Source organism: Tasmannia lanceolata, unplaced genomic scaffold, assembly GCF_043159265.1.
Source record: "Tasmannia lanceolata isolate RefF3 unplaced genomic scaffold, GAP_Taslan_0.1 ptg000029l, whole genome shotgun sequence".
In the NCBI taxonomy this organism is placed as follows: domain Eukaryota; kingdom Viridiplantae; phylum Streptophyta; class Magnoliopsida; order Canellales; family Winteraceae; genus Tasmannia; species Tasmannia lanceolata.
The window spans coordinates 7300566-7327712 of record NW_027518706.1 but is presented as its reverse complement, the minus strand read 5'-3'; the positions used below and the strand labels follow the sequence as shown (position 1 = coordinate 7327712).

General features: G+C 37.5%; 1 protein-coding gene and 1 long non-coding RNA gene across 12 annotated transcripts; both read right to left on the bottom strand.

Moving 5' to 3' along the window:
- Positions 1 to 2664: 2664 nt before the first annotated feature.
- Positions 2665 to 11733, bottom strand: LOC143859191 (uncharacterized). Of its 8 annotated transcripts, XR_013239187.1 has the most exons (8): positions 11628 to 11733; positions 11234 to 11410; positions 10840 to 11146; positions 10128 to 10759; positions 8704 to 9334; positions 7010 to 7077; positions 6897 to 6933; positions 6380 to 6808 (listed from the first exon to the last, which is right to left on the bottom strand). XR_013239187.1 is itself a non-coding variant. In XM_077369881.1 (6 exons), the coding sequence occupies exons 2-6, from the start codon at positions 11353 to 11355 to the stop codon at positions 2977 to 2979; spliced, it is 504 nt and encodes a 167-aa protein (XP_077225996.1). In that variant the 5' UTR covers positions 11356 to 11410; positions 11628 to 11733; the 3' UTR covers positions 2665 to 2976. The 8 variants fall into 8 exon arrangements, 3 of the variants coding, with proteins under 3 accessions (XP_077225996.1, XP_077225997.1, XP_077225998.1); XR_013239186.1 differs by lacking the exon at positions 6380 to 6808 and adding an exon at positions 2665 to 3108 and having other exon boundaries at positions 10128 to 11146; XR_013239184.1 differs by lacking the exons at positions 8704 to 9334; positions 10128 to 10759 and adding an exon at positions 2665 to 3108 and having other exon boundaries at positions 6570 to 6808; positions 11002 to 11146.
- A 2495-nt stretch (positions 11734 to 14228) lies between these two features.
- Positions 14229 to 26522, bottom strand: LOC143859082 (uncharacterized). 4 transcript variants are annotated; one of them, XR_013239134.1, is made up of 6 exons: positions 26370 to 26522; positions 25969 to 26150; positions 25802 to 25878; positions 15204 to 15857; positions 14966 to 15025; positions 14229 to 14503 (listed from the first exon to the last, which is right to left on the bottom strand). It is a non-coding gene; the product is annotated as an uncharacterized LOC143859082 (long non-coding RNA). The 4 variants fall into 4 exon arrangements; XR_013239135.1 differs by having other exon boundaries at positions 14229 to 14468; XR_013239133.1 differs by having other exon boundaries at positions 14229 to 15025.
- Between the last annotated feature and the right edge of the window lie 625 nt (positions 26523 to 27147).

Sequence of the window (27147 nt, the reverse complement as noted above, 5' to 3'; positions counted from 1 at the left end):
CTTATTTAGTCACCTTACTCTTTGCTTTCAGAAAACTCAGACCTCGGACAGAGTCTATGGCTCTGAACAGGCCGCCTTGGCAGAGCCCCTATCGATGATATTTCTTTCTTTCCTAAGCCATTTCTTTTCCAAAATAAACCACTGTTTTTCCTAAATAAGCCTAAACTAGTCACCTCTTTTAACTTCTTTTTTTATTACGATTCTAAATGGTTTAAGGGCTTAGCATAACAAGTCCTTTGGCATATTGGTTAGGTACCAAACATTTGGTATCATAGTAGCAACCATGGCGAGTCGCGCAGATGCGGAAGCACGGTGGGATATTACAAATTTACAATCTACATGGAAGGAAACCCAAAATCCAATCTCTGGTAATCCATAGTACCCTATGAATCCCGCCACCCAAGACTACTCATTACATCCATTCTCAACAAGAGAAAGCCCCAATGTAAGAAGTTCAATTTCTACTCAAGCAAAAATGATTTTTCTTCTTCTCAGGCATAAGGAAGCGTTGATTTCTCAAGGTGTGTTACTTGTGCTGCCTACTCTGCTTGTCATGCAACAAGAAGATATTAAATAACGGGGAATGATATTTCCCCCCCTCTGACGGATAAAATCCCCCCCTTTAATATTATCCGTTAAGTTTTAAAGGCAAAGAAAAACGTGAAAGGGGGTGAATTTATCCTCAAGCAGTGAACTATTATTTCCCTCAATAAATAAATTTGTTCTTTCCTAATTTCCTACGATTCCAGGGAAGCAATCTGATTCATTGTCTTCAAAGGACTTCAAACAAATCACAGGACCCACCAGAGTCTGCACTAGGACCCATATATGCTGCATATTTTCCTAAATTTCTATCCCTTTGTTGATGCCTAAGATTCTTTAAAATTTCAATTTCTATTTACATAAGCTCCTAACAAGGATTTTGAGATGTAATTAAAATTCAAAACAATTGACCAGAAACATCTTGTTTACTTTTTTATCATCAAATACCCAAGTTCTTCCTCATATTTACCCTCATCCAATTTGACTCAATATTAATCTCCCTCCTTTTATAAAAGGAAAATAGTTGCATATGATTTGAGATAAATAACTCCATTTTTACAAAAAAGGTTAATGTTTTTTTACAGCATTTGAACGCATCATTTTTTTGCAATTAGATCCATCATTTGTCTTTCACCTTGTTGGAAATATTTGGTTGACTATATACACTTAAAATCAATTTTGTTTTGCTATTTTTTTACAGCATTAGAGTTAAAGTCATCAGTGGGGGGACAATGAACACAGTAACTCAAGAAAAGCTTGTTAGCTCTCTGCTTGAGCAATATGTAACTTGGTTTGCTTCACCTCAGAAGTAAACTCTGCTTTTGAGCTTGATTCTCCCACAGAAGTATTGATATAAGCATTACTATGCGGTGGGTTTTGCCTGCAAAGCCAATGTCTAATATAAATAGCACACTATGTTGTGGGTAATTTGGTTTTCATGGGCACTGAAAGCTTACCTGAGAATAGGAGGATGCATATTTTTACTGCTCGAATCAGAGATATAAGTTCATTCCAATTCCTTTTACTCTCCCTTCACATTTTTATGCTTATGCTAGCCTTTGCTCATCTACTATGTTCTGTTGTGAGGCAAGAGACTAACTTCATGGCACGATTTGTGCTACTTAATGTTCTAAACAACCCACAGTTCAACAAGAAACCAGAAAAATACATTTATAGGGCTTGAGATTCAGACTACTTTTCCCTTCACTTTTTTCAATAAAATGATAACATGAAACATCAACATGACAAATCACATTGAAATGATTTAGCATCTTTGTTTGGGAACTCTTGGATTTGCTAGTCAAAGGAAATGCACTTGGTTACTCCATTGGCATGTCATCCGATTCAGGCAATCTAGCTAGTGTTCTGTTACTCAGGATCCGGCCCTTTATAACACTGGCCTAATGATAGTAAAGAGAGAAAAATGAAAGTGGCTTAGCTCTGGAGAACAAGAGTCTTGTTGAGAATCATGTCATCTGTGGAGAAGTCAGCCTTTTTCCTAAATGTTCCCCTGCCAAAGTCTAAGTTGTAGGAGTCTGCGAGACCTTCAACAAGATCATATTCAGGAACCCACGCTAGCCCGCTCTTGGCCTTTTCGATAGATGCGAAGAAATGCTGCATGCCATTGGAAAAAAAAAAAAAAAAAAAAGCAAAACAATCTATATGTTATCTATAGCACACTATCCCAAATTATGATCATGGTCACAAATATCTCTCATATTTTAAAAAATATCCCGATATTTTATGATTTTTTATATAGCGAAAAATCTTGAAATTCTCTTGAGATTCTGAAAAATCTCCGAGATACTTCATATTTTATTTTTTACTGCAAAAATATCATGAAATATCGTGATAAATTCATGATATTGTTGCTTGTCCTTTTGCCTTTCCCGCCACACCACACAACCGTGGTGGGAAATAAGGCAACTTTCCCAACAAAAGTAAAATCAACCACTGGACTATAAAACCATAATCTAATTTTGTCGGCTAAGCTCGATACAAACTACATTATGGATCCAAGTTATAATCTACAATCTACATGATAAAAACAAGAACACTGATTTTCCGCTTTGCTCCAACTTATATGCAAAATCAACCAACTGATGAACACCCATATTTGTAAGATCCTGTAGCAGATTTCATATACAATATTCATCAATACAATGTTGCAAGAGTCGTGTCGGCTGAAACTTGCTAGTTATTAAACGTATATTTAAACAGTAAATCCATCATCTATTGATTAATTGAATTTGACCTTACTACTCTGAATTAATACATATAAGCTTTCAATATCTGATAGAACGCACAGCTGTTTACACAAGGCCGAATGTGAATTGAAGCTCCAACCCTTCAACTATCCCGTATAGACAAAGCAACAATCAGAAACAAGAAACATCTTTCACTAATATCTTCTTCATATTTTACAAATGGCCACTAGATTTCAAGCATATGAAACCATGGGGTGTTTGAAACAATGAGGTGCTTGTGACTCAACCATGATTGACCACAGCACGTGAACATCCTCATATGGGTAGGATTACCCACTTCATAGAGAATGTCATCTACCTGAAACCAAAAAAAAAAAAAAAAACGAGGAAATTGTTGTTAAAATAGATGAATGACAGAATGGAAATTGAGGCCAGAGATGAAAATTTTGAGAACTTGAGAGCTTATAAAGAATATAAATGGGGCCAAAGAAATAAAAAGAAAAGAAGAATAGCCTATAATAAGGGATTTGCTAGGGACCATCACAGAAGGCATTTCGCGGATGGGCTGTTGCATGTGAGAGCAGCCACCACAGACGAATTAAATGAATAAGACAAAATCTGAACCTATGTGGCTGCTCTCACATGCATGCAACGGTCCATCTGTGAAATGCCTTACGCGATGATCCCTAGCACATCCCCAATAATAAAGAAGCACAACAATAAGATGCATGAATGGGGAAATGGAAAATTGTAGGAATTGGGTCTAAAGCAAAATCATGCTAAAAAGAGGAAGGTTTAGAAGTTTGCAATCAAAAGAATTGGGGTATTTCGGAATGAATTGGTATAAAAAGGGTTGAAGATTCACAACCTGATGCAGGATTACATGGGGTACCAACTTTGCAATCAAATGAGTGTTAAATTAGTGAGAAAGCTAGGCAAGAACAGTTTTTTTTTTTAAATTTGGAACAGTAGCCTAAAAAGGGGTCAAAAAGTTCATCATTAGTAAGAATTAGCAGCTTGATTTTTGCATGGAATTGACGGTCCACTAAGAAAATGTGAGATCAAACAATGAGATATTTACAATTTTTGTGCCTTATTTGAGCATATATGGCACAAGTTTAGAAGAGAGGATGGGTAAAAGTTGTTCTTAAATTTAAAAGAAAACACAATGTCGCTTCTTGTGATTTCCATTAGACCATATTTGTTTCTTGTTTGAAAAATCCATATTGCTATCAACTATCGTGCATCTGAATCCATGACCCTTTTTTACCATTGGAGATGATTTTTGCATAGATTTTGCTGCGTTATTTTCTGTTGCAATCATGCAAATCATGTGGGTTTTACCAAAGCAAACATAGGTTGATCACTACTACTACATCAAGAAATATGTAGCTGACCAAACCAAACACCATGTACCATAAACAAGAGGTATTGAAAGAAAATCAGCCTGTGATTGGATTGTTCCTTTCCTAGCCTACATGAAGAAACAAGCAAAACTGAATGAGGTGCAAGTACTTTTAAGGGATTACAAGCTCACATCAACATACATTTGAGCCAAGTGGTAATAGTAAATGTAAGTAACACCCATTGCACATTGGATTGTCCCTATTAGGGTTCCACCTGAATAAGCAAAGCCAATGATTTTTCCTAGCCCTTTCTAGCTCTGTTTGGTTGCAAAAAGTAGGGAAGACGGCTGAGCATTTCTAGGAATATGAAATACCAAATGTTGTTTGGTTGTCATTTTTTAGCTCAAATCCCATTGGACTACTAGACATGGAAGAGACATCATTATTAGCTTTTTGCTTAGGTGGCGCCTATGTGGCGGGATTGTCCCCTCCCTTACTTTTCCAATGCCAAACCTTGTTTTTGGTAAATTTTAGAGGGGAGAAGAGTAGAATATGAAATGCCATGTGTAATCATTACTTTTTTCTCTCTTTCTCTCTCCTCTTTCTCTCTCTTCTACTATTTATTTTGTTAATGACACCCCTCCATTCTCCCACATGCTTTGACATCTAACCAAACACACTACCAAAATTCCCCAAAACTCCCTCTAATCTTCTCTAGACAAGTCTACACATATCCCACCCTTGTCACCTCCTTGTTGACTACTACTTCCACTAAAATCTCATCTAACCAAACAGTGGGATGAGATTTCAGTTTGGCACGTGACTAGGACATGTGGGTCTTGAGGCGGTCATGACCATAGTTGGCAAAACGTGACTCGGCAATAAAACGGAACAGCAAAAATTTGAGTTCAAGATATTTTTGGTTCAAAAAAACGTAGTAAAAAAATGGAAACACAAAAAACTACATTTAAAATTTTGTAATTTACAAATTATATGAGGTGTAAAGTTGGAAAGTTGGCCAAAAAAGACGTGTTTAATATGTTTAAAATGCTTTTTAAATGTGTTTAAAAGGTTTTCCTTAAAAAATAGAGTTCTTTTACCATGAAAGTTTTAAACGTCAAACCATTAAAATGAGTTTTAAACAGCATTTTAAAAAACCGTCATTTTTGCTAACTACGGTCATGACTCAAGCCTGATCTAATCGAACACCACCCCACCGGGCCGATCCTAACGTGACTGAATGATCCTAGATTTACCTGATTAACTGATAAAAGATGTGAACTTCTACACAACGTTTACACCTCTGATTGGTTGTTTGCGAATGAGATCTTTTGCATTGGCAGAGGGAACGCACATATCTTCTTGGTCGAGGCAAAGTTCAGTTTCCTGAGAGTCCCCCCCCAGCGGCCACTACAGATTCGACCTTTGAGAGATGGGAACAGGCGGATGTTGCAATCAAATCTTTTCTATGGAGCTGCATGGAACCCCAGATAGCTGCTAATATGATGTACCTTGATTATTCTTATTATTAGGGGTGTAAACAGATCAAATTCAAAGCGGATATGGCTATATCCGAATTCGACAAATTCGATTACAGTATACACTATCTGAATTCAGATTTGGATTTGAATTCAACGGATATTTAATATTTATTACCGAATTCAATTCCGTCGGATATTGTTCGAATTCGGATATTATCCGTATCCTTTTATAGGGTAAATTTGAACATTTTATTGCAGCACTTTATCTCTCTTCTCCTTCCTACTCCTCGAATGAAAGGTCTTTTTACCATCAATGACCTAGATGGCCTTTTTGCTTTAGAATTCTCTAGAAGATGTGCCATCTTCTTTCAATCACCATCATCCATTTGTCTATTTCATCCTACAGCCTACATTTGTTGCTTCATAAATAAGCCATGTCAAACTCTAAGAATGCCCTTAAAATGAGAGATTGACTCTAAACTTAGCAAAAAAAAAAACGACATCGCAGCCAAGATGGAAAGGTTTCATTAGAAAAGTACAGGTTGCATTAAAACGACATCATGAAAACCTGCAAGCAAGCCATGTCGTGAAAACAAAGGATGAACACTGCAAATCTAGGGTACATGGAAGATCACTCAACATATCACTCAATAATACCTACTCTAAAGAGTAGATCGGACTTCGCTATGCTCAAGGGACGCTTTCCTTCGCTCAATTTCTACTTTACGCGGCATAATATTGCAAATAAAGAAAATCAGTATGATAGTGCAAATTAAGAAAATCAGAAAACCTGCATCAAGAATGAATCAATGGTAAAATAAATAAATAAATAAAACATTAAAACCGTGGCAAAATGGTCCTGATTAAGAAACTCATGTCAACTCAACTAAGCCTTTGCTGGGGATGAAAATTTTCATGAGGTCCTGGTTAAGAAAAAGAACAGAAATATGAACAAACTGCAGGATTCAGACATGAAAAAATAGGTCCTTAACTTCCTTATTTCAATATCCATCCAAGCGAGAAAATAAGACGCCATCATTTTCTTCATCTCTATTCAATCGAGCTTCAAAAGCATCCCAATTTCCCACTTGCATGAATATGACTACAGTGGCAGCAACATGAATATGACTACAGTGGCAGCAACAGCAAAAGTGGATACGATACTATCTAAGAGGAATTTTATCGCGCAAGATTTGAAAGATTCATTGCAGGTTTTCAACAGACTGATACTCTGTAGAATAGATTCAGTACCACCCAAATTAGATGCAAGATCTGTAAGTATACAAGTACAAGCGATTTTCATCTCTCATAACCCTCACCTCCTCAATTGATTTAGAAGCCTCGTCCATTTTTAGCCTGTCAGAAAACAAAGTTCTATCAAATCAGATTTTTTTTAACCAACACATAGAAGTCATGTTTTTCATATACTCACATCAATTCGCATTGCCACTTTGCAATATTTGCCTCGTTCTCACTTCGCAAACACTTATTATGTGACACCTGCAGGAACGCATTACTTCATTAGAAATGCTTATGTTTTGCTGATGATTGAAACAGAAATTGAAACTAAAATTTAAAACTTTGTTTCTATCTTCCTTCCAGATGTATGCAATAAATTCCTTTTAAGATCGTCGTGGTGCTTCTCTCAGGTTGTTGCCCTTTGAATACTGTGAAAAGGGTATAAAGATCATATATGGAATTATTTGTTTAGATTTGCATTGTTTTTTTCAGATATAAAGTTGTTTATTAAGACAGAATTTTTTTTCTGATCAAATCAGGTGGTTGCAGTTCAGATTTACTTTTCTTGTACTATAATTAATGATCGGGTGACATACCCTGATGACGATCAGATATGGATAAATCTAGTTTTTTGAGATTGATGCAGGCGCATCCCATTTGGAATTCGACATCATCCCCCAGGTGATCATAAGTATAGGCTTTTCTTTTGTTATTGGGAGGTTAGTCATTCTTTGTGGTTTTATATGTACTTATGTGTCTTGTTGTGAAAATTTTGTTATCAAAATTCCTGAAATTTCATTACAATCTGATTAATCTCATTAACTCCTTGAAAGTGGAATCATCTCATGCTCGAACCTTAACGTGAACCAAGTGAAGACTCTGATCTGTGAAGGAACTTGTTTGGAACTATTAGCAAGGTTATACGAAAGGTAATCTGGACAGAGACTGTGAGAATAGAAATGGCAGATTTCTGCTACTAAAAGGGTCATTTCTTATGCTAGGTGAAAGAAACCGTGGCTGCTTCTAATCCTCAATTGGATTGGTTCTGGAATTTTATTATTACTGTTCATGTGTTGGCTGAGCCAAGAATGGTAACTTCCTATGTATATACAAACTTAAGCTCCCTGCATGCAACTTGAATTTTGTGGCTGTTGATTTATGAGCTTTGCTAGTTTCAAGGAATTGAATTCCACCTTGTCACCTAAAATTTGAAGGTTTCAAACAGACAGCAGAACCATGTTGGCTTTGAATGGTAGCACATGAGGTGTCCGATCAAAGTCCCTACAGAAGTGTGGTCATGATCAAATCCAATTCTAGACGTTAGCCACTGGCTATGTCCGTTAGGTGACAAAGCTCACAAGATCCTTGCCTTTGATTGATGGAGCTTGAATGATGTGTTGCACCTCACAAGCATCATAAAACTAACCCAGCCAGAGATGGTATCTTTTAAATGCTGCGAAATGAACAGCAAGATTTCATGTAACTCATATTATTTCCAAACTTTATTGGAGCCAATTTGTTGGAATATCCAAACCGTTCATTTGTTGAGTTTCAATGTAAATAGGTTGTGCCCCAAAAAATCATCTTCATCAGATGATCCTAACCCTCCAATCTAATACGGCGACACCTCGTAAAAATCCCTGTGTCACTAAGAACTCACGAAGTTTGGTCAAGTAGGGCCCTCGGCATACTATTCACCGAACATCATAGTGGAAGGTGTGTTACTAATAGAAGTGTGTTACTAAGAACTCACGATCCCCTAATAGAAGTGTGTTACTAAGAACTCACGATCTACTATTTGTTTGGTCAAGTAAGGTCAAGTACATAAAAACTTATTTAAAACATACCAACGAAAAACTAACAGCCCAAGTAACAACAAAGATATACTTAATTTGCAGCAGTGACTACTCGATCCCTTTAAACGTCAACGGCGTTGGAAGATGGTTGTACGAGAGTGGTTGGCGAGAAGGCTGAGCTCCATATACGGAGCATTGCTCCATAGACCTACACCAGTGGCCCGAACAAGGCAGCTGCGGCTATGGCACCTCTTGTGAGAATGATAGAAAAGACGCGTGACATGGCTTGATAGACCCGCACCAGCAAGCCCTCAGCCTGTGTAGTAGAAATTCTCCAGCAAAGTATAGAAAATGCAGGGAGAACGCAAGGGATGTATGAAACAATGGATATTCATACTCCTGATTCTCCATACAGAAGAATCGACAACAAAGAAGATATAGATAGAACAAGTATCATGAAGAGCCAGCGATCAGTTAAATGGGTTGTTTTATAAGAGCAGACGACAGTAACCACAAAGAAGGAGATTAAGACCAAGGCATATACGAGAGTTTTCAGTGGCCCATTCTCCGTAGATTTCAAATTTCCATAAGCGAAGGTAAGTTTGCAGATAAGTTGATGATAAGAGATAAGATCAGCTGAATCAACATATTCACACATCCATTCTCTCTCTCTGTTGTAGAAGATATGAAGTCAGTCTTGCAATTTCCTGCCCGTCTGTTGTCTGTTTCAAACAAAAGTAAACAAAAAAATTCATTTCGACGTTAGGTTAAATAATGATTACAATAAGATAATTAACAAAACAAAATAAAATAAAATCCTAGCCCTCCTGTGATGCTTTCATCTTCTATCTATAGTCAAAGTGGATGCGCTTCAGAAAAACTTGGTATACTTAAATAACCACACCTGAAATCAAGACATGATTATATAAGGGAAGTGATTTCAGCACTCCATTGTTTTGATAAACATTCGCTCCACTTGTTTTTAAGTGCTTTTTAAGAACCGTAATATTCCTCTGACAGCCCTTTAAATGTTACACGATAAAAATTGGAGCGCATGTTTATCAAAACATTGGAGCACAGGAATCATTTCCGTTATTTAAACATGAAATAACTTATAAAATAGGAGAAAGCATATGGTTACATGTCTGCTCCTTCTTAAGATATCTATTTAATGGGTTTATGAGGTGGTTATAGTATAGATAATGTTTCCTTAGAACCTTGACATTAATTTCTTGGATATCAATTTCTAAACTAGCAATTAAAGTAGGAACACCTTTCTCCCTATCCTCCTCTTTCTTCCTCCTCTTTGGACTCTTACTTCCTCTACTATAATTTCAAGCTTTCTCCTACCCTCCTCTTTCTTCCTCTTCTTTTTTCACACTATTACTTCCTAGCTTTCGCACCTTTTTCGTCCACTTATTCACTCTTTTCCCTTTTTTCCCACCATTTTCATTCACTCTTTCCCCTTTTTGCCTATGCCCGCTCATGTGACAAGGGGCGGAAGAATTTTCAAACCTGCTGAATTGAGAGTCGAAAATCCAGGGGCATTAGCTCGAGGAGAGGAGCCGCAATATGTGAAAGATCCAGATGATGAAGTTGTGCAGCAGTTGAAGAAAACTCAGGCTGTTATATCTGTATGGGGATTATTGATAGCATCAAAGAAACACAGAGAGGCTATGTTGAAAGAATTGAATACCACACAGGTATCCTCAGAAATATCTCCGGAGCAGCTGGCTGAAGTTGTTGCTCTAACCCAGGCCACCAGGGCCATTAGCTTCTCAGATCAGGAGCTGCCTCCTCAAGGTCGGAATCATGCTAGAGCCCTTCATGTCACTATTGTCTGTGGAGGCAAGAAAGTACCATCTGTGTTGGTAGATAACGGATCCGCCTTGAATGTGTGTCCATTGAGAACTGCCATTACCTTGGGATTCGGTCCCACTGATTTTGCCGAATCAACCCTTGGTATCCTCGCATATGACAACACCCGCAGAAATGTGGTCGGAGTCCTCACCACCAAGATCGTTATAGGCGGTCAAGAATTTGAGGTTGAGTTTCAAGTTATTGATATCAAAGCCTCGTTTAATATGCTTCTGGGACGTCCCTGGTTGCATAAGGAAGGTGCTGTTGCTTCAACCCTTCGCAAAAAACTGAAGTTCATCAAAGATGGGAAGTTGTTCACTGTCAGAGGTGACGAAGAGCCAGAAATAGGGCAGATAACAGGAGAAACCTTGATCCTTCTAGTTGCAAAAGCAGATGACTACAACTTGAATGGTTTCGCATTCGACGTTGCTGCTATTTCTTATGAGGATGCCTCTCGGGAGGAGTTGTGTTTGCTGTTTGCCATCAGTCCCGAAATCTTTAAGAAAGACGTCAGCAATTGAGAAATTACCGGCAATGAGCGCTCAATCCGCCGCCCGGTCAAGAAGCACACAATCCACCCGGCCACGAAGGCTTCTCTCCATCTTCCTATTCCGACTTTTTTTGGTCGCAAGAAGGAGACATGTTTTCCTATATCACCTGGTCCATCCACAAGCCTGTAAAATACATGTAGATATAAGAACAAATCCTTGTCTATTTCTTCTGGAATTATGTGAGAAATAAGAAAGCAAACAAAAGCTTACCTAACATTCAGACCCTTGTCTCTAAGAGGAGGTGGTCTGCAGTTGAGCCAATTGAGAGAATCAACCATAAATGTAAGGTCGTTACCAGATACATGACAATATTGCAACCTTAGGTCGGACATGAAAGCTAGCTTTGGAAGAAGACGTTGAAGGAAATAACATCAATCATTACTAGATCTGAAAAATCAAAGATAACAAGGGGTATTTTGTAAGAATACTAGATCTGAAAAACCAATATCAAATGGAGAAAAAATAATATTTAGAACAACAAAATAAATGGAAGTAAAAACAAAGAGGGAAAATGACTATTTCACAAACAAGACCTAAACTCAGATCGGAACCGATTTCGTATGAAAACATTAAAGAAACGCCTCAAAAATGCAGATTTACAGACCCGTATAAAGCGGAAGAAATGCTTGAACAGGGAGTTGGACATTTGCCAATGACTTGATAAAAGGGTTTTGCCTTCTGCTTCGTAGCTGCTCGCACGTGTTTACAAGTTGAAAGAGCAACTTCGGAAGGTGGGTGAGCCTAGTTTTTATAACCTATTATATATTGAAATTACAAATATGCCCTTCAGACGAAAATGGCCTCTGGGTGCTTTTGTCTAGGGCTGCAACTCGGGTCGGGCGGGTCGGGTTTTAGAGAACCCAACCCTACCCGAGAAATATCTCGGGTCGGGTCCTACCCATGATAAATCTCGAGTCGGGTCGGGTTTTTCACGTTGACGCAATTTTTTAAGGAAAATTCTTGTTTGGCAAGGCAACTCAACTCATAGAAGTAGAAATTGCACTCACAGTACACTTGAATCAAACAATGATGTAATTACACTCACATTACACTTGAATCAAACAATGCTGTAATCAAACAATGTTGTAATTACAATCAAACAATGCTGAATCAACTCAACTCATAGAAGCAGAAATTACACTCACATACAATAACAACGGGTGCGTGGGTTTTCACTTTTAACTTTTAACTAACAATAGAAAAAAAATGTACATACTATAACTTATGTAACTCGGGTCGGGTCGGGTCGGGCCCCTTCAAACCCGGCTCGACCCGAGATTCATCTGGGCTTTTGAATGTTCAACCCGGCTCGACCTGAAACCCATGAAACCTGAACCCAACCCAGGCTATTTTCGGGTCGGGTAAAACCCGGCTTGAGTTGCAACCCTACTTTTGTCAAAGTAAATTCTCGTACGTACACTGAAATGTGAAGTGTTTCTAAGCTCGTGCTCATAAACACATGTGGGCCCACATTTTTTGGGTGATACAAAGCATTTATTTTAAAGGCTCATAAGATCATCCTAAGATCATCCTAACCCATCAAAAAGTGTTGGGAAAAATGGACTGATGCTGTTTGTCCATAGATCTGCCCATTTTTCCCAAGGTTAGGATGATCCTATGGACCTGATTTTTTGTAGGCACCTTATCCATGTAAGGGTCTTTCAAATCAATGCTTTAGATCAGCCCAAAAATGTGGGCAAACATGAGTTTTGGAGCTCAGAAGCACTTTCCTCATTTTTTTTTACCCTACATACCTTACATAATAGTAGGAGATTATATTGGGAAATGATAAATGCAGCCCTTTTCATTACTAGGGACACTAGCGACAGTGTATCTCTGACAGAAAAGGGGCTGATGTACTTCATATTTGATGAAATGAAGTGACCTAATTCCCACGTACGATGCAGTTGAGTGTCCCAAGTGATGAAAATGGGCACATTTATCACTTCCCTTTATATGGTGTAAGCATGTTTAGTCCTGTAATTTTCAAAATGTACTATATATCCCACATAATAATATCATCCAAACATCAATTTCATGGGTTACAATGTAAATAGGTTGTGTCCGAGAAAATAATTTCCATAGGATGATCCTAGCCCTACAGTCTATAAAACTATCGTAGGGCTAGGATCATCCTATGAAAATGATTTTGTGTGACAGCCTATTTTTGTTGTGGCCCATCAAATGGACAGTTTGGATTATCCTGATGTGTAAACCATACAATACTTTTTGAAAGATATGGGATAAAGTTGATAGAGATACATAAAATTAAATGAAAATTTATTTCTCTTCTCTATCACCTTTTTAAGCCGAAAGAATTCCATCATGATTAATTAAACTAGTGTCCTGCTTTGTTTTAAGACGAAGGGTAAGGACACACCATAGGATTCACATCACTTGTCCCTATTAAAATAGTTCATGAAAATATAAATTAAAGGAGTTGTAAATCAAGTTTAGTGACATAGATCGAATAAGGTGCCCTTGAGGCTTATTTTTGCAAGGCTGCCCTTCAGTTTAGCATTCCTTCCATTTTAATTGGATCAGTCGCAGATTGCTCAGGTCCATTGACACTCCTACCATACATATAGCCATATAGGGCGCATTTGGATTGCCCGAATCGGGAATTAAAATTAGTCTCTGATTCTTTTCCAATCTCTTTTTGGTAGGTAATCTAGGATTAAACCCCCGACCTCAAAGTCAAAGAACAAAGCCTTAACCAGTGAGCTAGAGGCCCAACCCCAAGTAGGAAAATCATGTTCCCTTCAATTACTGCAATTTACAGTTCTGATTGGCAGCAATGAGCTTTTGGGGAATTGTAATACACTTTAACAACAGATTAAACAATGTAAAAAAGATTAGATAGTCCCATTATCAACATGGTCGTGCAAACATCAAAGTCATGCGTGGGTGCGTGGGCTGAGGTGCAGGTCCACCCTTGGCTAAAACCTACTTTAGCAACAAAGCATTGATATGTAAAGCATCTTTACACACCCATCTCCAAATTTCGAAACTTCCAATGTCAGACTATTTTTCCAACCACACTTCTAGACTTCTTTACAAAAAACAACTTTTTTCCCAAAGAAAAGTTTTTCTTCACCAAAACACTTCTAGAAAAACATTTCCCAAAACACTAGTTTTTAAAAACCAAAAATTCAAGATTTTGAAAACCCAAAATATCTAACAATCTTCCTGTATAACTCAATGATTGGAGCTTAGAACCACCCACAGCTTTCCACCATTGCAAACAAACTGTTGGTCTACAATGAATTGCTTACACAATCTATGGAAGGAGAGAGGAGAATACAAGGAATGGTCGCTGCATTTCAGCACATGAAACAGAAATTCTATTATAGCGGGTATGACTACTCTAAGCATGTTCCTCTATTTCCACAGCCAACTCGAATGCTCTCCGTTCCTTCAACCTTTGTTTGCATGAAGGATTATCCTAAGCAGCCAATGTTAGTGAAGGAAGACAATGATCTGAAATAAGAACCGAGTACAACCATCACTCTAGAAAAGGTTTTAAATTTTGGTTACGGTTTCAGTTTCGGCCACAATAAAAATCGAAATATTTTGGTTTTGGCGGAAATTTCGGTTGAAATCTTGTAAATTTTGTGGTAAAATTTCAGTTTCCCTAAAATTTCATTGGAAAATTTGGAATTTCAGCAAATATTTCTTGAAATCCTGTAAAAAAATGTTTCCATGAGAATTTCGATTCGGTCTTGTGGAAATCTGAAATTACGGCTGAAGTTTAAAACCATGGCTCTAGAGCCAGATACAGATGATGCCAATAGTAGATTGGATGTAATTGATCACGAGTATAACATCCGTATTTCTAATAAGAAATCATAATGTAAGAATTTTTACTAAAAGCGCCATGACTTCAAAGATTGACAACAAATGATTGACAAGATAATACTTTTAGCAGTAGGACGACCATACCTATTCAATTTATGCCTCAACCATGGTATGGGCGATCTTCCAGACGTAAAACGCGTACGGCTTTCAACCCAAATACATTACAAACAATGAAGTGAACATGTTAGTAACAGAACCTTCTTCAAAAAGGGCAATAAGCTATAATCCGATTTTGTGATCATGTTTAGAGATTCTAGGATGAACAAAAAAAATTTATTTGCTACATCCAAACATAAAAAGATAACAGGAAAAATAAATATACTTGCTTAATTGTTTTTCCTATATCACTTGTTCCATCAATAAACCTGTAAAGTACAGATAAAAATAAGAAATACGGATGTTATTGATCACGAGGTCGACTGCGAAGAGGACATTAAGCATGTTACGAAGCATGTCGAATATGAGCTTATTGCAGACATTGCAGCCATGTATGAAAAGGTAGAAAAAAAGCTAACACACCCTTCGATAAGCTTCTGTTGTTTTCTCACTTTAGGTTGCATCTATCTCCAGTTGACTTGCAAGAACTTTGGATATTTCTTTAATAATCAATCATTTCTTCGGGTAGGTGGGTCTCGCAAGGATATCAGCGGCCTTGTTTGCCGTCCAAAGAATCTTTCTGATTGTCGACTTTTCAAACTGTTTGAGTAGAGCCAATATAGCATTGACCCATTTAATAACTAGAACATTCTCCGATTTCTAATTGTCAGCTATCAGTCTCTATTTGAATTGATTTAACTTCTTCATGCAAAGTTAATTTAATCACATGGTATATGGCACGTAGCTCTAAAAGGTTAATGTCCACTACTATTTTATCGCGTATCTTATGCTCTGTTGTCCGCTAAAAGAGCATCTGTGTTCAATTTTATATTCCTGTAATCAGGCTTTTCCATCGATCGCCACTGGTCCAGATTTTTTTCTGCACAAATAGAAGAAAAAGCAAGAAGAAATTAGTGTGAATAACAGACAAAAACATCAACAGCAAGAAAAACAGTACTTAATACACACCAACAAACTACTCAAAAATATTCCAATACTGATTTCTTCCCAAGTATTCAAAATTAAAATCAAAGCAACATACCAGAGTCATTAAAAAAACCCTAAGGGAGTTCTCAACATCCATTCAACCCAACATGCAGATTAAGAAAAAGACAATCGAGCCATGATTCCCCCAACCAAACCCACTAATCATTAACTACTTAAACAAAACATAGAAATTCAAAACTACCATTTTCAGATTTGTTCCCAAATCAAGCAGTAAGAACAACTGCCCCACCGGCTACTCCTTGATCTTCTTCTCTGCAATCTTCGAAATAAGCTTTGCTTTCACAACGACCGCCGTGAAGGCAACAACATCTCCTTACCAAGAACTTTAAAGTACCCAAACTGGGTAACATCAATCCTTGGGACATTATCAACCGTTGATTTTTCTTTAAACTTCTTCATGGATTAGAGACCAAAGGGACATTACAAGCCACTTACAGTCACCAATATTTCACGACAGTCTGTTTATCTCAGATCTGTCATAAGGGAAATGATATATTCGCCCAACTTTTCTTCCTTGGGCCAGCCTCTTATAGTTTAAAAGGGTGGTCATAAATACGCTAGAGTGGGCTGGCCCAGAGAAGAAAAGGGAGTGAATGTCTCACTTCCCCTATCATAATTACCTTAAATCTCAAATCTAAGCCATCCATTTTAAATCCGTCACAACAATCTCTATTTTCTCATTCCTAAACTTTCATAAGCCTTTTCCTTTAAAACTTACCAATTCCCATAGCGTAGTAACCTAAGTTTGAACACAAAGCCTAAAAATATCCCTTTCTCTTGTTTGTTCCATGTCAATTGGTATCAGAGCTACAATACCGACAGGGACCGTCCTAGGTTCTATATTATAATTTTTAAGTGTCCTTTATGTGTCTTTTAAGTTGTTTAAGTTATAGGAGGGGTACTACGGTCTTTTTTTCCCCACCAATATCACTTGATTTCTTTTAAGTCGTAGCTGCTTAAGATGGGGTTTACATGTTTATTATGAAAATCATAAGTGATAGGGCCATTTGAGTTTTTTTTAATTAATCATTTAAGTTGTTAAGTGGACATACATTACAACAGAAGGGTGTCCTTGTATTTTTGGAGCTTCAAGTGGGGTAGTTTCCATGATGAGTTAGGAGTCATAGTGGGTTTGAAGAGTCCTAGTTTACTTGTAGTAGGGAGTCATTTAAAAACAAAATTGTCTAGCTTGCATAGAAGGCCTGGTGGCCCTGAAAACAGTTGAATGTGAATAAAAATTGATGCATTCTTATTTTGATTCAGCGTGACACTTTCTTGAAATGTGAAGCTTCATATCCTAATGTGTGATGTCTAAGAGAACCCTATTGCGACTCCAGGTTATCTATCTATCTCCACCCCCGCCCACCACCACCCCCCCCCCCCCCCCCCCGATTGGATTCATAAGTTACCCCCATTCCATCTCCCTTTTTACATCTCCCCCCACGGTTGGGCTAAAAAACCGCTTCCCTTTTCTACTCCTATCATTTCTATCTTGATCTTGATCTCTTTGTTGTTCTGAATTCTATATTCTTCTTCTTCTTCTTCTTCTTCTCTCTCTCTCTCTCTCTCTCTCTCTCTCTCTCTCTCTCTCTCTCTCTCTCTCTCTCAGATGAGATCAGCCCCTTACTTCTATACTCTAGCTATCCCAATTCAAAACTTATCTGAAGCAGAACGACGCCCGAGGCCAATACGCCATCCTAGGTACGTATTCTTTATTTCTCTTCTTTATTCCTTCATTTCCATCTTATCACCCTTGCTTCATACCTTAAACCTACCAACCCCATTAGTCTTATACCATGTTACACACCTTTTGGGCCATTGTTTGACATTAGTTCGTTGATCTGATTTGTTTGATAGACTTATTTACAAATCTAATATTTTTTTACTAGTATTTGATTCCCCTTTGATTAGAACCTAATGTTGGAGCTTTATTTTGATGAGTTGATTTTCTATTGATGAATTATTTTAAAAGCTTTAGATCTTCTATTCCAACATTAATGAAATTTGTCATCTTTCAAAAAAAAAAAAAAAAAAGCTTTAGATCTTGATGAAAATTCTAGCTGCTTTTGGTCATTGTGTGTAGTTTATTTTGATTTGTGGCTCCATTTAGTATAGAGCCACAAGTCTCGGGTTCAAATGGCTTATCGGAATAATGAACTGTTGACAGAAGGATTTGAGTATCCGGATTTTAATCAATACACAGTGACGATTAGAAACATACTAGGATTTTATAGTCAATGAATGAGAATGTCTTCATTGTGCTCTGTGAACCCATGGATTTGCATTAAATACCTAGTTTCTACCCTTATCCATTCTACTTCACTTCCTCTTCATCAAGCATCTCATCCTCTTGCACTCTCCCCACTCACCTGCATCTGTATAGAGGTTAGACATCATCACAAAAATTACAGGGTTCACCCCATCTAATATCAATAGAACCTGTCCTATGTCCTACTTCTCTTCCCATTTCTAAATATCCATATATTCTACAAGCCCCTACCAATGTCTGCCATATACCTACACTTGTTTCTAATGGCATGTTCTCTATAAGATCCTTAGCTTCATTTAAATGGCCTCATTGGCTGAGGAGTTGGACAAGCTGGCATAATGCTCTACTTTTGGTTTGATCTGATAATCTTTGCACAATTTTGAAAAATATCTATCACCTTGTAGGTCACCTTGTCGGGTCCAATATTTTTCCAATGGCATCTCTTCCAAGTAGATGGATTGCCTCTTTGCCCTGATCATGTCTTCCAAACTCAGGAATCATGACTTACTGAATCATGACTTACCAAGACACCGCATTTTTTTTCTCAATATTTCGGCAAATGGCTGTTATGCTGCTTCTATTAATCCACACTTGAGATACATTTCAACAATGGAATTGGCTACTGGAACATCTAAGCCAGAAGGGGCTTCAATGGTATAGGTATTCTTAGGTGAAGCGGTGTAATTATATACCCGATTAAGGGTATTCTGGACCAAGGTTACCTGGAACGCGGTTCGTTCCGGTACGCAGTACGTTAACGGGTACGGGGTACAATGGTAGTCCGGTAAGCTGTACGATGAGGGTATATATATATATATATATATATATATATATATATATATATATAATTTCATATATTTTTACAAGAATGTCATTCCATAGTACACACTACACACATTTAATACACAAAATATAAAAACCTCGTGTATGTCATACATATTTTTTCAAAAAGAAAGTTCCCGTTGGAATATATGAATATCCTTCCATAGTCCATACTACATCCATTTAATAAAAAAACAAAAAAACCTCATATATGCCCTACATATTTTTTTCAAAATAAAGCTCTAGTTCCAATTCAACCAAAAATATATAAAATTTGTAGCTCTCTCCATCTCTCTTCTAGTCTATATGCATCTCTCTCTCTTTCTCTCCTGCGGGTCGCCGTGGTTCATCATTTTTGGCAATCCGGGTCGTTAGTGAACCACGTTTCGGATCGTGCGACCCCGGATCGCGGATGGTGAATCCGGTAACTATGTTATGGACACTGTACATGTAACCCTAGTGACACACACACATGATGTTATGTGAGGGAGAGAAATGTTGACTCTCTCTTCTACTTCTCTCTCGCCCCTCTTCACTTCTTCTTCTTCTTCTTCTTCTTTCATGGAAACTACTAGGTTGCATTGAAAAGGTATGAATTTGTTTTCCTACTCCACGAGCAAAATCTGCAAACACACCCATCATGCTTGAATGAACAAATCCATCAATATGTATTCCAGCTTTCCCGGGCTTGCTTAACGAAACTGGAAAGTCGTTTGTGATCCGAAAAGCATGGATTTTGTTTCCTTCATGAATTTCTTTTAAAACACCACATGCTTTTAATACGCTTGACAATTTGAAACTACCATGTATCTCCACTGTTCTTTCATTTTCCTGGATCATCGGGTTCCAAGATATCAGAGTTCTAATTGCCATTATATCGAACACTTTCACCACACCTTCACTCTTCCGCTTTTCGAGCACGTATCAATGATTGAATTACCCTCAAAAGGGTAATATTCAAACCCCGCTTTGGTGCCGATAACATGGATCTGTTTATAAATTCGGGAATACCTATAAAGCCACAACCATTTCGATTAAGTTCAAATGGTGAATTGATGAGGCTTAATTCTTGAAAATCCCATTTGGCGGAACAGTGATAATGATTCCTTGATCTTACCCTGCTATAAATTCCCACCCATCAGAGCCGTCCAAAGATGTAACATATTTTTCAGTCATTCTCTCGAAGACAACAAGTGCATATGTTCAGATTGTAATTGTAATGTTGCAAAGTTGCATTGGCGCAACACAATGGAGAAGATTGGTTACCCACATTCTCAAATCTTTAATAACCAAAGCAACATCTTAGCAACAAAATTTATCCATAATATTAATGGATGACAAATCACATATCTTGATGAACAACTCAATGATTGAGCTTAGAACCACCCACAGTTTTCCACCATTGTGAACAAATTGTTGGTCTTTACAAAGAAATGATGAGACACCCACAAATTGAAAACCTTGTATTAGCTGATAAGTAGAGATTTCAAAAACCGCTGGCGCATTTTGACAGTATCATTCAAAGTTCAAATGAATTGACTAGTTTACTTGTGTAAGACATACATACAACAATGTGCATGTGTTTCATTAGACACACATAACAACCTAATTTGATATATACACTCATTTTTTCCTTTTTTTTCTGTTCTTTTTTTATACACAACTAAGTGCAAAAATTTGTGGTGTTTAATCTGTTATTTGCTTTCCATGGCAGAACTTTCAATCACAAATGAATCGGGTGTTGTTGAGAACCCTTTACGCAAGCCACTTTCAAAGGATTCTGCCATTGTTAAACAGGATGGAGCTGCGCCCGAGGAGCTGTTCACTCCTGGAACATTGTACTTTCTAAAGCGAAGGCAAGACACTTGTAATGGTAGTGGTAAAGGTAAAGAATTTTACACTCTGGAAGAGGCACGCTGGCGAACATTTTCAGACCATAGTCTCTCTAGCAACTTGATTTCTGATCATATATGTGAGAATCATTTCTATGCTCTAAGGGATGTACTCAAAGGCTTGCCAGGGTCCATCGTTCGTTGATTTCGAGTTTTCCTATATTAACTTAAAACTTTATTAAATTGACATCATATAAAAATCAAGTATAGTAAAAATTTTGGTGGAAAATATATAATTTCTTCATTGATTATAGGTAGCCATTAAAAGTAAGAGATGCAAGAAGGTTCCTACTGTTCCACTGTTCTCTCTCCTGTCCTTTCTTTGCTAATTAATTTTTTTAGTAGGTAAGTTGGGATTGAATCTCTGACCTCAGGGTTGAAGAACAAAATCCTTTACCAATTGAAATAGAGGCTCAATCCCTTCTTTCCAATTTACTACTTTGTAGCATCTTTTTTTTTACTAGTTTGTATACCCAGCCTTAGCATCCTCCTAACAGTTGAGAACGTGTAGATAGGCAATAAATGATAAATAGTGACAATCAATTTTGAGGTCCCACATGAGATTGATGTCTCGTGCTTAAGATAAACACCTACAAAAATCGACGGTCCAAACTTTTGATAGAAAAGGGTGATTCCTTCAATGTTATCAGATGGTCCCCATCCCTGGAGATTTTCGGAGTTTATTGATAAGATTTTTGATCGACTGGAGGGTCATTTTAATCAATTCCACTATATCTGTAGTGTCTAGTTCAGAACTAGAGATTTCTTATTTTCTTCCACTTGAAATTTGTAGTCTTGGTTGTGTTTTCCCCCCTCTTTCACTTGTACTCTGGTGTCCCGACTATCACTGTTGTGTGCTTGCCTTTCTAATGAAATATCACCATTTAAAAAGGAAATGGAGAAAAATATTTGCAAGCCCTAAAAGAGGCTTTGGCATATCAAGAGCCCTTTCATCAGACCCAAAATCATCTGATCAAAGTGTTCTCAACAACATTGTGTTGGGGTTCTCTCTCTTCATAGGAAGGTGGAATCTACATGGTATAAGAAAAGATTTTTTTTCTCGTGCATTGTGGGCAGGCTTTAAAGCCTTTTGATGTCAAATCATGTTAAGAGGGGGGCACATAATCTTGCAGGGGGGTGTTAAAAAATGATCTTCCTAGAATAAATGGCAAATTATACATTCAATCACAATGAAGATTTTTATTTTTATTTTTTATTTTTTTTAAATTGACAATTTCATTGATATTAGATAACCATTAGGGACAAGGAGTCCTGTCCTGTATTACAAAATATCAAAAAGCTGGACTGGGCATACCCAGAACTAGATAGAGTAGACCTAATGGAAAGGATACCAAAAAATAGTTTTCCTTACCACTCCAATGTTGCCTGCGTTTCTTCGGAACTATTATAGTTCCTAATCTACTCCCCCTTTTTTCACTTTCTTCCTATTTCTTGTTTTCTTTGCTTCTTCCTTTTTCTTCTTTTTTCTCTTTTTCTTCTTTTATCTTTCTTTTTCCTTCCACAACCATGCACCAATAACGCCAAAACCAAAATTGGATCCTCGCTGATCCATAACACAGTCCTATTCCGCACAATCCTTCAGTTCTACCATCAGAATCCCCATATCCAATTCTAACTCCATGTCCTCTGGCCAAAACTCCAAGGCATATTGTGGATAGGGGACCTCTTCTATCGGGCTTCTCCGAATAGCTATAATCTCAGCTATTTTCTGGATGCAAAGGGTCCTTTTTTCCTCCCATTGGGTCCGCCTTAGATTATCAGTAAACTCCAACCAATTTCAAGGAAAAGGAAGCTTGTACACCGGTGTGCTTATAGCCTCAATGTCGGGTGTGTCAAGGGGAAGAATTCTTCAAAAACGGATTTGTAATCCTCCAGAAATTGCTTCCATTGCTTCTTGACAAGCTTCTTGATTTGGTGGGAGCTTTCGCTTCAGCGTTTGCTTGGTTGTACCGCAAGCTTCGAACCCAGTCCCGATGCTGGAACCACTCCGTAAACTGTGGGAACTCTCTTCGAATCCTTTTATATGTACGAGGGCCAGAGGAAGAGGAGGAATCGGCCATTTAACCTCAGTAAAAAATCTCTGTTAAAAACACCCTAACAATGTGACCTGTTCCCCCTTTTAACCGCCTATAACAATGAAGATAAACACAAAGATGCACACAAACAAAGATAGAGAGAGAGAGAGAGAGTAAAGAAGAGTGCATCGGAGATTTATAGTGGTTCAGTCCAAGGATCCACACTAAGGCCTAATCCACTTCACCAACTACTATTTGCATAATGTATGCCCGCGTAGAGAAGAAAAGATAGCAACCTCAGAGGGGGGGGTGAATTGGGAATAAGAACTTTTGCCCCTGTTAATGCAAAATAAAAAACAAATGGCAAATTAAACATTCAAGCACAATGAAGATAAACACAAAGATGCACACAAACAATGATAGAGAGATAGAGTAAAGAAGAGTGCATCAGAGATTCATAGTGGTTCGGTCCAACGATCCACACCAAGGCCTACTCCACTCCACCAAGATAGTTGATGGCTCCACTAATTCCAATTCCCTTAAATGTGGGAATTAAACTGTTTACAGTATGGCTCTGAACCGCAGCACTCGCCAACCGGAGAAAGCTCTGCGTCTCCCACACTTGCTCTCGAGATTGCTCTGCGTCTCCTACACTCGCCCTGTGAAGATGGCTTTGCGTCTCTACCAACACTTGCCGATTACAAGATGTATAAAGAAAATGAAAATGCAAACCACCTCTTTAAAGACTAAACAAGCTCTCAAACTCACAAGTAGTTTCCCTCTCAAAAGATGTACAAACGAATCCTAAGATCTAATCCCTTTTAAATGATCCCAAATGAGGCACAAGGGTGGTAATCACTCTATGAAAAGTCAAAATAAGCTTAGGATTATTCCATAAGGACCCAAGGATGTGTAGTACCCTCACATAGGCATTTGAGCTCAAAATAGATGTTTTAGGGGCAAAACTGTAAATACGACAAAGTCCCCCCAAAACTAGCTAATTTTCATCCAAGTCCGGTCAACCACACCTCAAGCGCTGGTCCTTTTTTATTTTTTCTGATTGCTGCCTCTCAATCGACCAGCCCAGTATAATTTTCCACAATTATGGTTATTCTATTTCAGTCCTTTGAGCCTTGGTACATGGTCTTTTGCCTTATACTTTATCATTTTTAGGACCATATTTGGGTATCCTATGTGCCTTAAAAATGGGATACCTAGCACAAGACTTCGATACTTGGATCTTCAACAATGATGTTCTCTTCAAGTCTTGGTCCACTTCTTCATGGATCAACTCTTTATTTCTTGGCTTTACAAGATCAACATGATTTGTCCAAGCCTTTGTCTTTGCTTTGGCTCATTTGATCTCCATCATTGGTTCAAGCCATGATCTATACATTGTCCTTGACTTTGGTGTTTGATTGATTGGATGCACTAAAAAATCGAACACATTAGTAATAACAACACAAATCAACATGTGTTTAGAATCATCAAAACATAGAAGATTGCCAAGGTGTGAACCATGCTTAGAATGTCAAAACTCTCGTTTAAATTCTATGGCGTGAACAAAATCAGACTCTCCAATTGTAGGTCTATTGCATGGGTCCTATCTGGAAAATAATAGAATTGGCTACTACATATGAGATAAACCTATATATATATATATATATATATATATATATATATATATATATATATATATATATATATGAGTGTGTGTGTGTGTGTGTGTTTTTTTTTTTTTTCATTTTATGCATGCTCTGATGACATCTAAGACCATGAAAACGAGAAAGAAGATGCTAATTAGGGTCATTTATGGAGCTGTCAGCATCATTTTATCCTCAACACTTGAAATTCCTTTCGACATTAGGTTAAATAATGATTACAATAAGATAATAAACAAACAAAAAAAATTCTTAGCCCTCCTGTGATGCTTTCATCTTCTCATCAAGCCAATCTTAATTGTATGCTCTATCATCCTCGTATCCATAGTCGTGTTCCACTTGAATAGTAATTGTATGCTCTATCCTCCTTGTATCCATAGTCGAAGTGGATGCGATTTAGGAAAACTAGGTGTCCATAACATGGTATACTCAAATAACCACACCTGAAATCAAGACATGATTATTTAAGGGAAGTGATTTCAGCGCTCCATTGTTTTGATAAACATGCGCTCCACTTGTTTGTCGTGTAGTATTTAAAGTTCTTTAAGTGCTTTTTTGAGAACCGTAATATTCCTCAGACAACCTTTAAACCCTTTAAATGCTACACGATAAAAATTGGAGCGCTTGTTTTATCAAAACATTGGAGCGCAGAAATCATTTCCTTATTTAAACATGAAATAACTTGTAAAATAAGACAGAAATCATTTCCCTTATTTAAACATGAAATAACTTGTAAAATAAGAGAGGCATCTGGATATAACTTGTAAAATAAGAGAGAGCATCTGGATATAACTTGTAAAATAAGAGAGAGCATCTGGTTATCTGGTTACATGTAAGCAAAACTGCTTCCTTCTTAAAATATCTATTTAATGGGTCTATGAGGTAGTTATAGATAAAGTTTCTTTAGAACATTGCCATTAATTTCTTGGACTCTTATTTCTACTCTTGTTTCCTCCTCTTTCTTTGGACTCTTACTTCCTCTACTATAATTTCAAGCTTTCTCCTATCCTCTTTCTTCCTAATCTTTCTTCCTCTTATTTATTATAATTTCAAGCGTTCGCAACTTTTTCGTCAACTTATTCACTCTTTTACTCTTTCGGACACACTAGAATCAGAAAGGGCAATGGAGAAATTACCGGCCATCCTATTCCAACTCTTTTTCGCTGGCAAGAAAGAGACATGTTTTCGTACATCACCTGTTCCATGAACAAGCCTGTAAAATACATGTAGTAGATATAAGAACAAATCCTTGTCTCTTTCTTCAACAATTATGTGAGAAATAAGAACCCAAACAAAAGCTTACCTAACATTCAGACTCTTGTCTCTAAGAGGAGGCGGTCTGTAGTTGAGCCAATTGAGAGAATCAACCATAAATTTAAGGTCGTTAACCGGTTCGTGACAATATTGCAACCTTAGGTCGGGCATGAAAGCTAGCTTTGGAAGAAGACGTTGAAGGAAATGACATCAATCATTACTAGATCTGATCTGAAAAATCAAAGATAACAAGGGTTATTTTGTAAGAATACTAGATCTGAAAAACCAAAATCAAATGGAGAAAAGATAATATTTAGAACAAAATAAATGGAAGTAAAAATAAAAAAGGGAAAATGACTATTTCACAAACATGACCCTAAAGAACTCAGATCGGAACCGATTTCGTATGAAGACATAAAAGAAACGCCTCAAAAACGCAGATCTACATACCTATATTAAGCATAAGAAATGTTTGAACATGGCGCTCTTGGACATTTGCCAATGACTTGATAAGAGGGTTTTGCCTTCTGCTTCTTAGCTGCTAGGGTTTACTTGAAAGAGCATCTTGGGAGACGTAGGTGAACCTGGTTTTTATAACCTATTATATAACGAAATTACAAATAGGCCCCTCAGAGGAAAATGGTGAACCTTGTTTTTATAACGTATTATATAACGAAATTACAAATATGCCCTCAGAGGAAAATGGCACACTCCAGGGCAAGCATTATTGCTATGGGCAATTTGGTCTAAACGGGGCAGACAATGGTTGTTACAGGCTTATAGCATGTTGGGCCCACCGTTTTACATTTCGTGTTTTGATAGTTGGGACCCACCATCCCCCAAACCTATATTTTAGATGGAGTCCACAACTTACACCTCATGTTCTGATCTAGTGGCGCACACTGTTTACACCTTATGTTCTGAAGCGTAGGGCACACTATTTTACACCAATTCATAGCATGACCCAAGATTGTGAGTGGATTAATAAATTCCAACCTCCAAAAAAGGATTGCATTTTACATAATCTCAATAATTCGGTGTGATGATACCTTATCTGAATGTAGCTTGCAAAACCTGCTAAGGAGTTATATGGAATACTTTTTCAAGTTAATATTGTGCTTTTCTCTGTTCTTTGAACTTCAATATGGGGAAGTAGTGAAGTCTCTGAGTTCATTCCTATCAAATTTTACCCTGAGAAGCAGGAACCTTCTCTCGGGGTGCCGCTCCC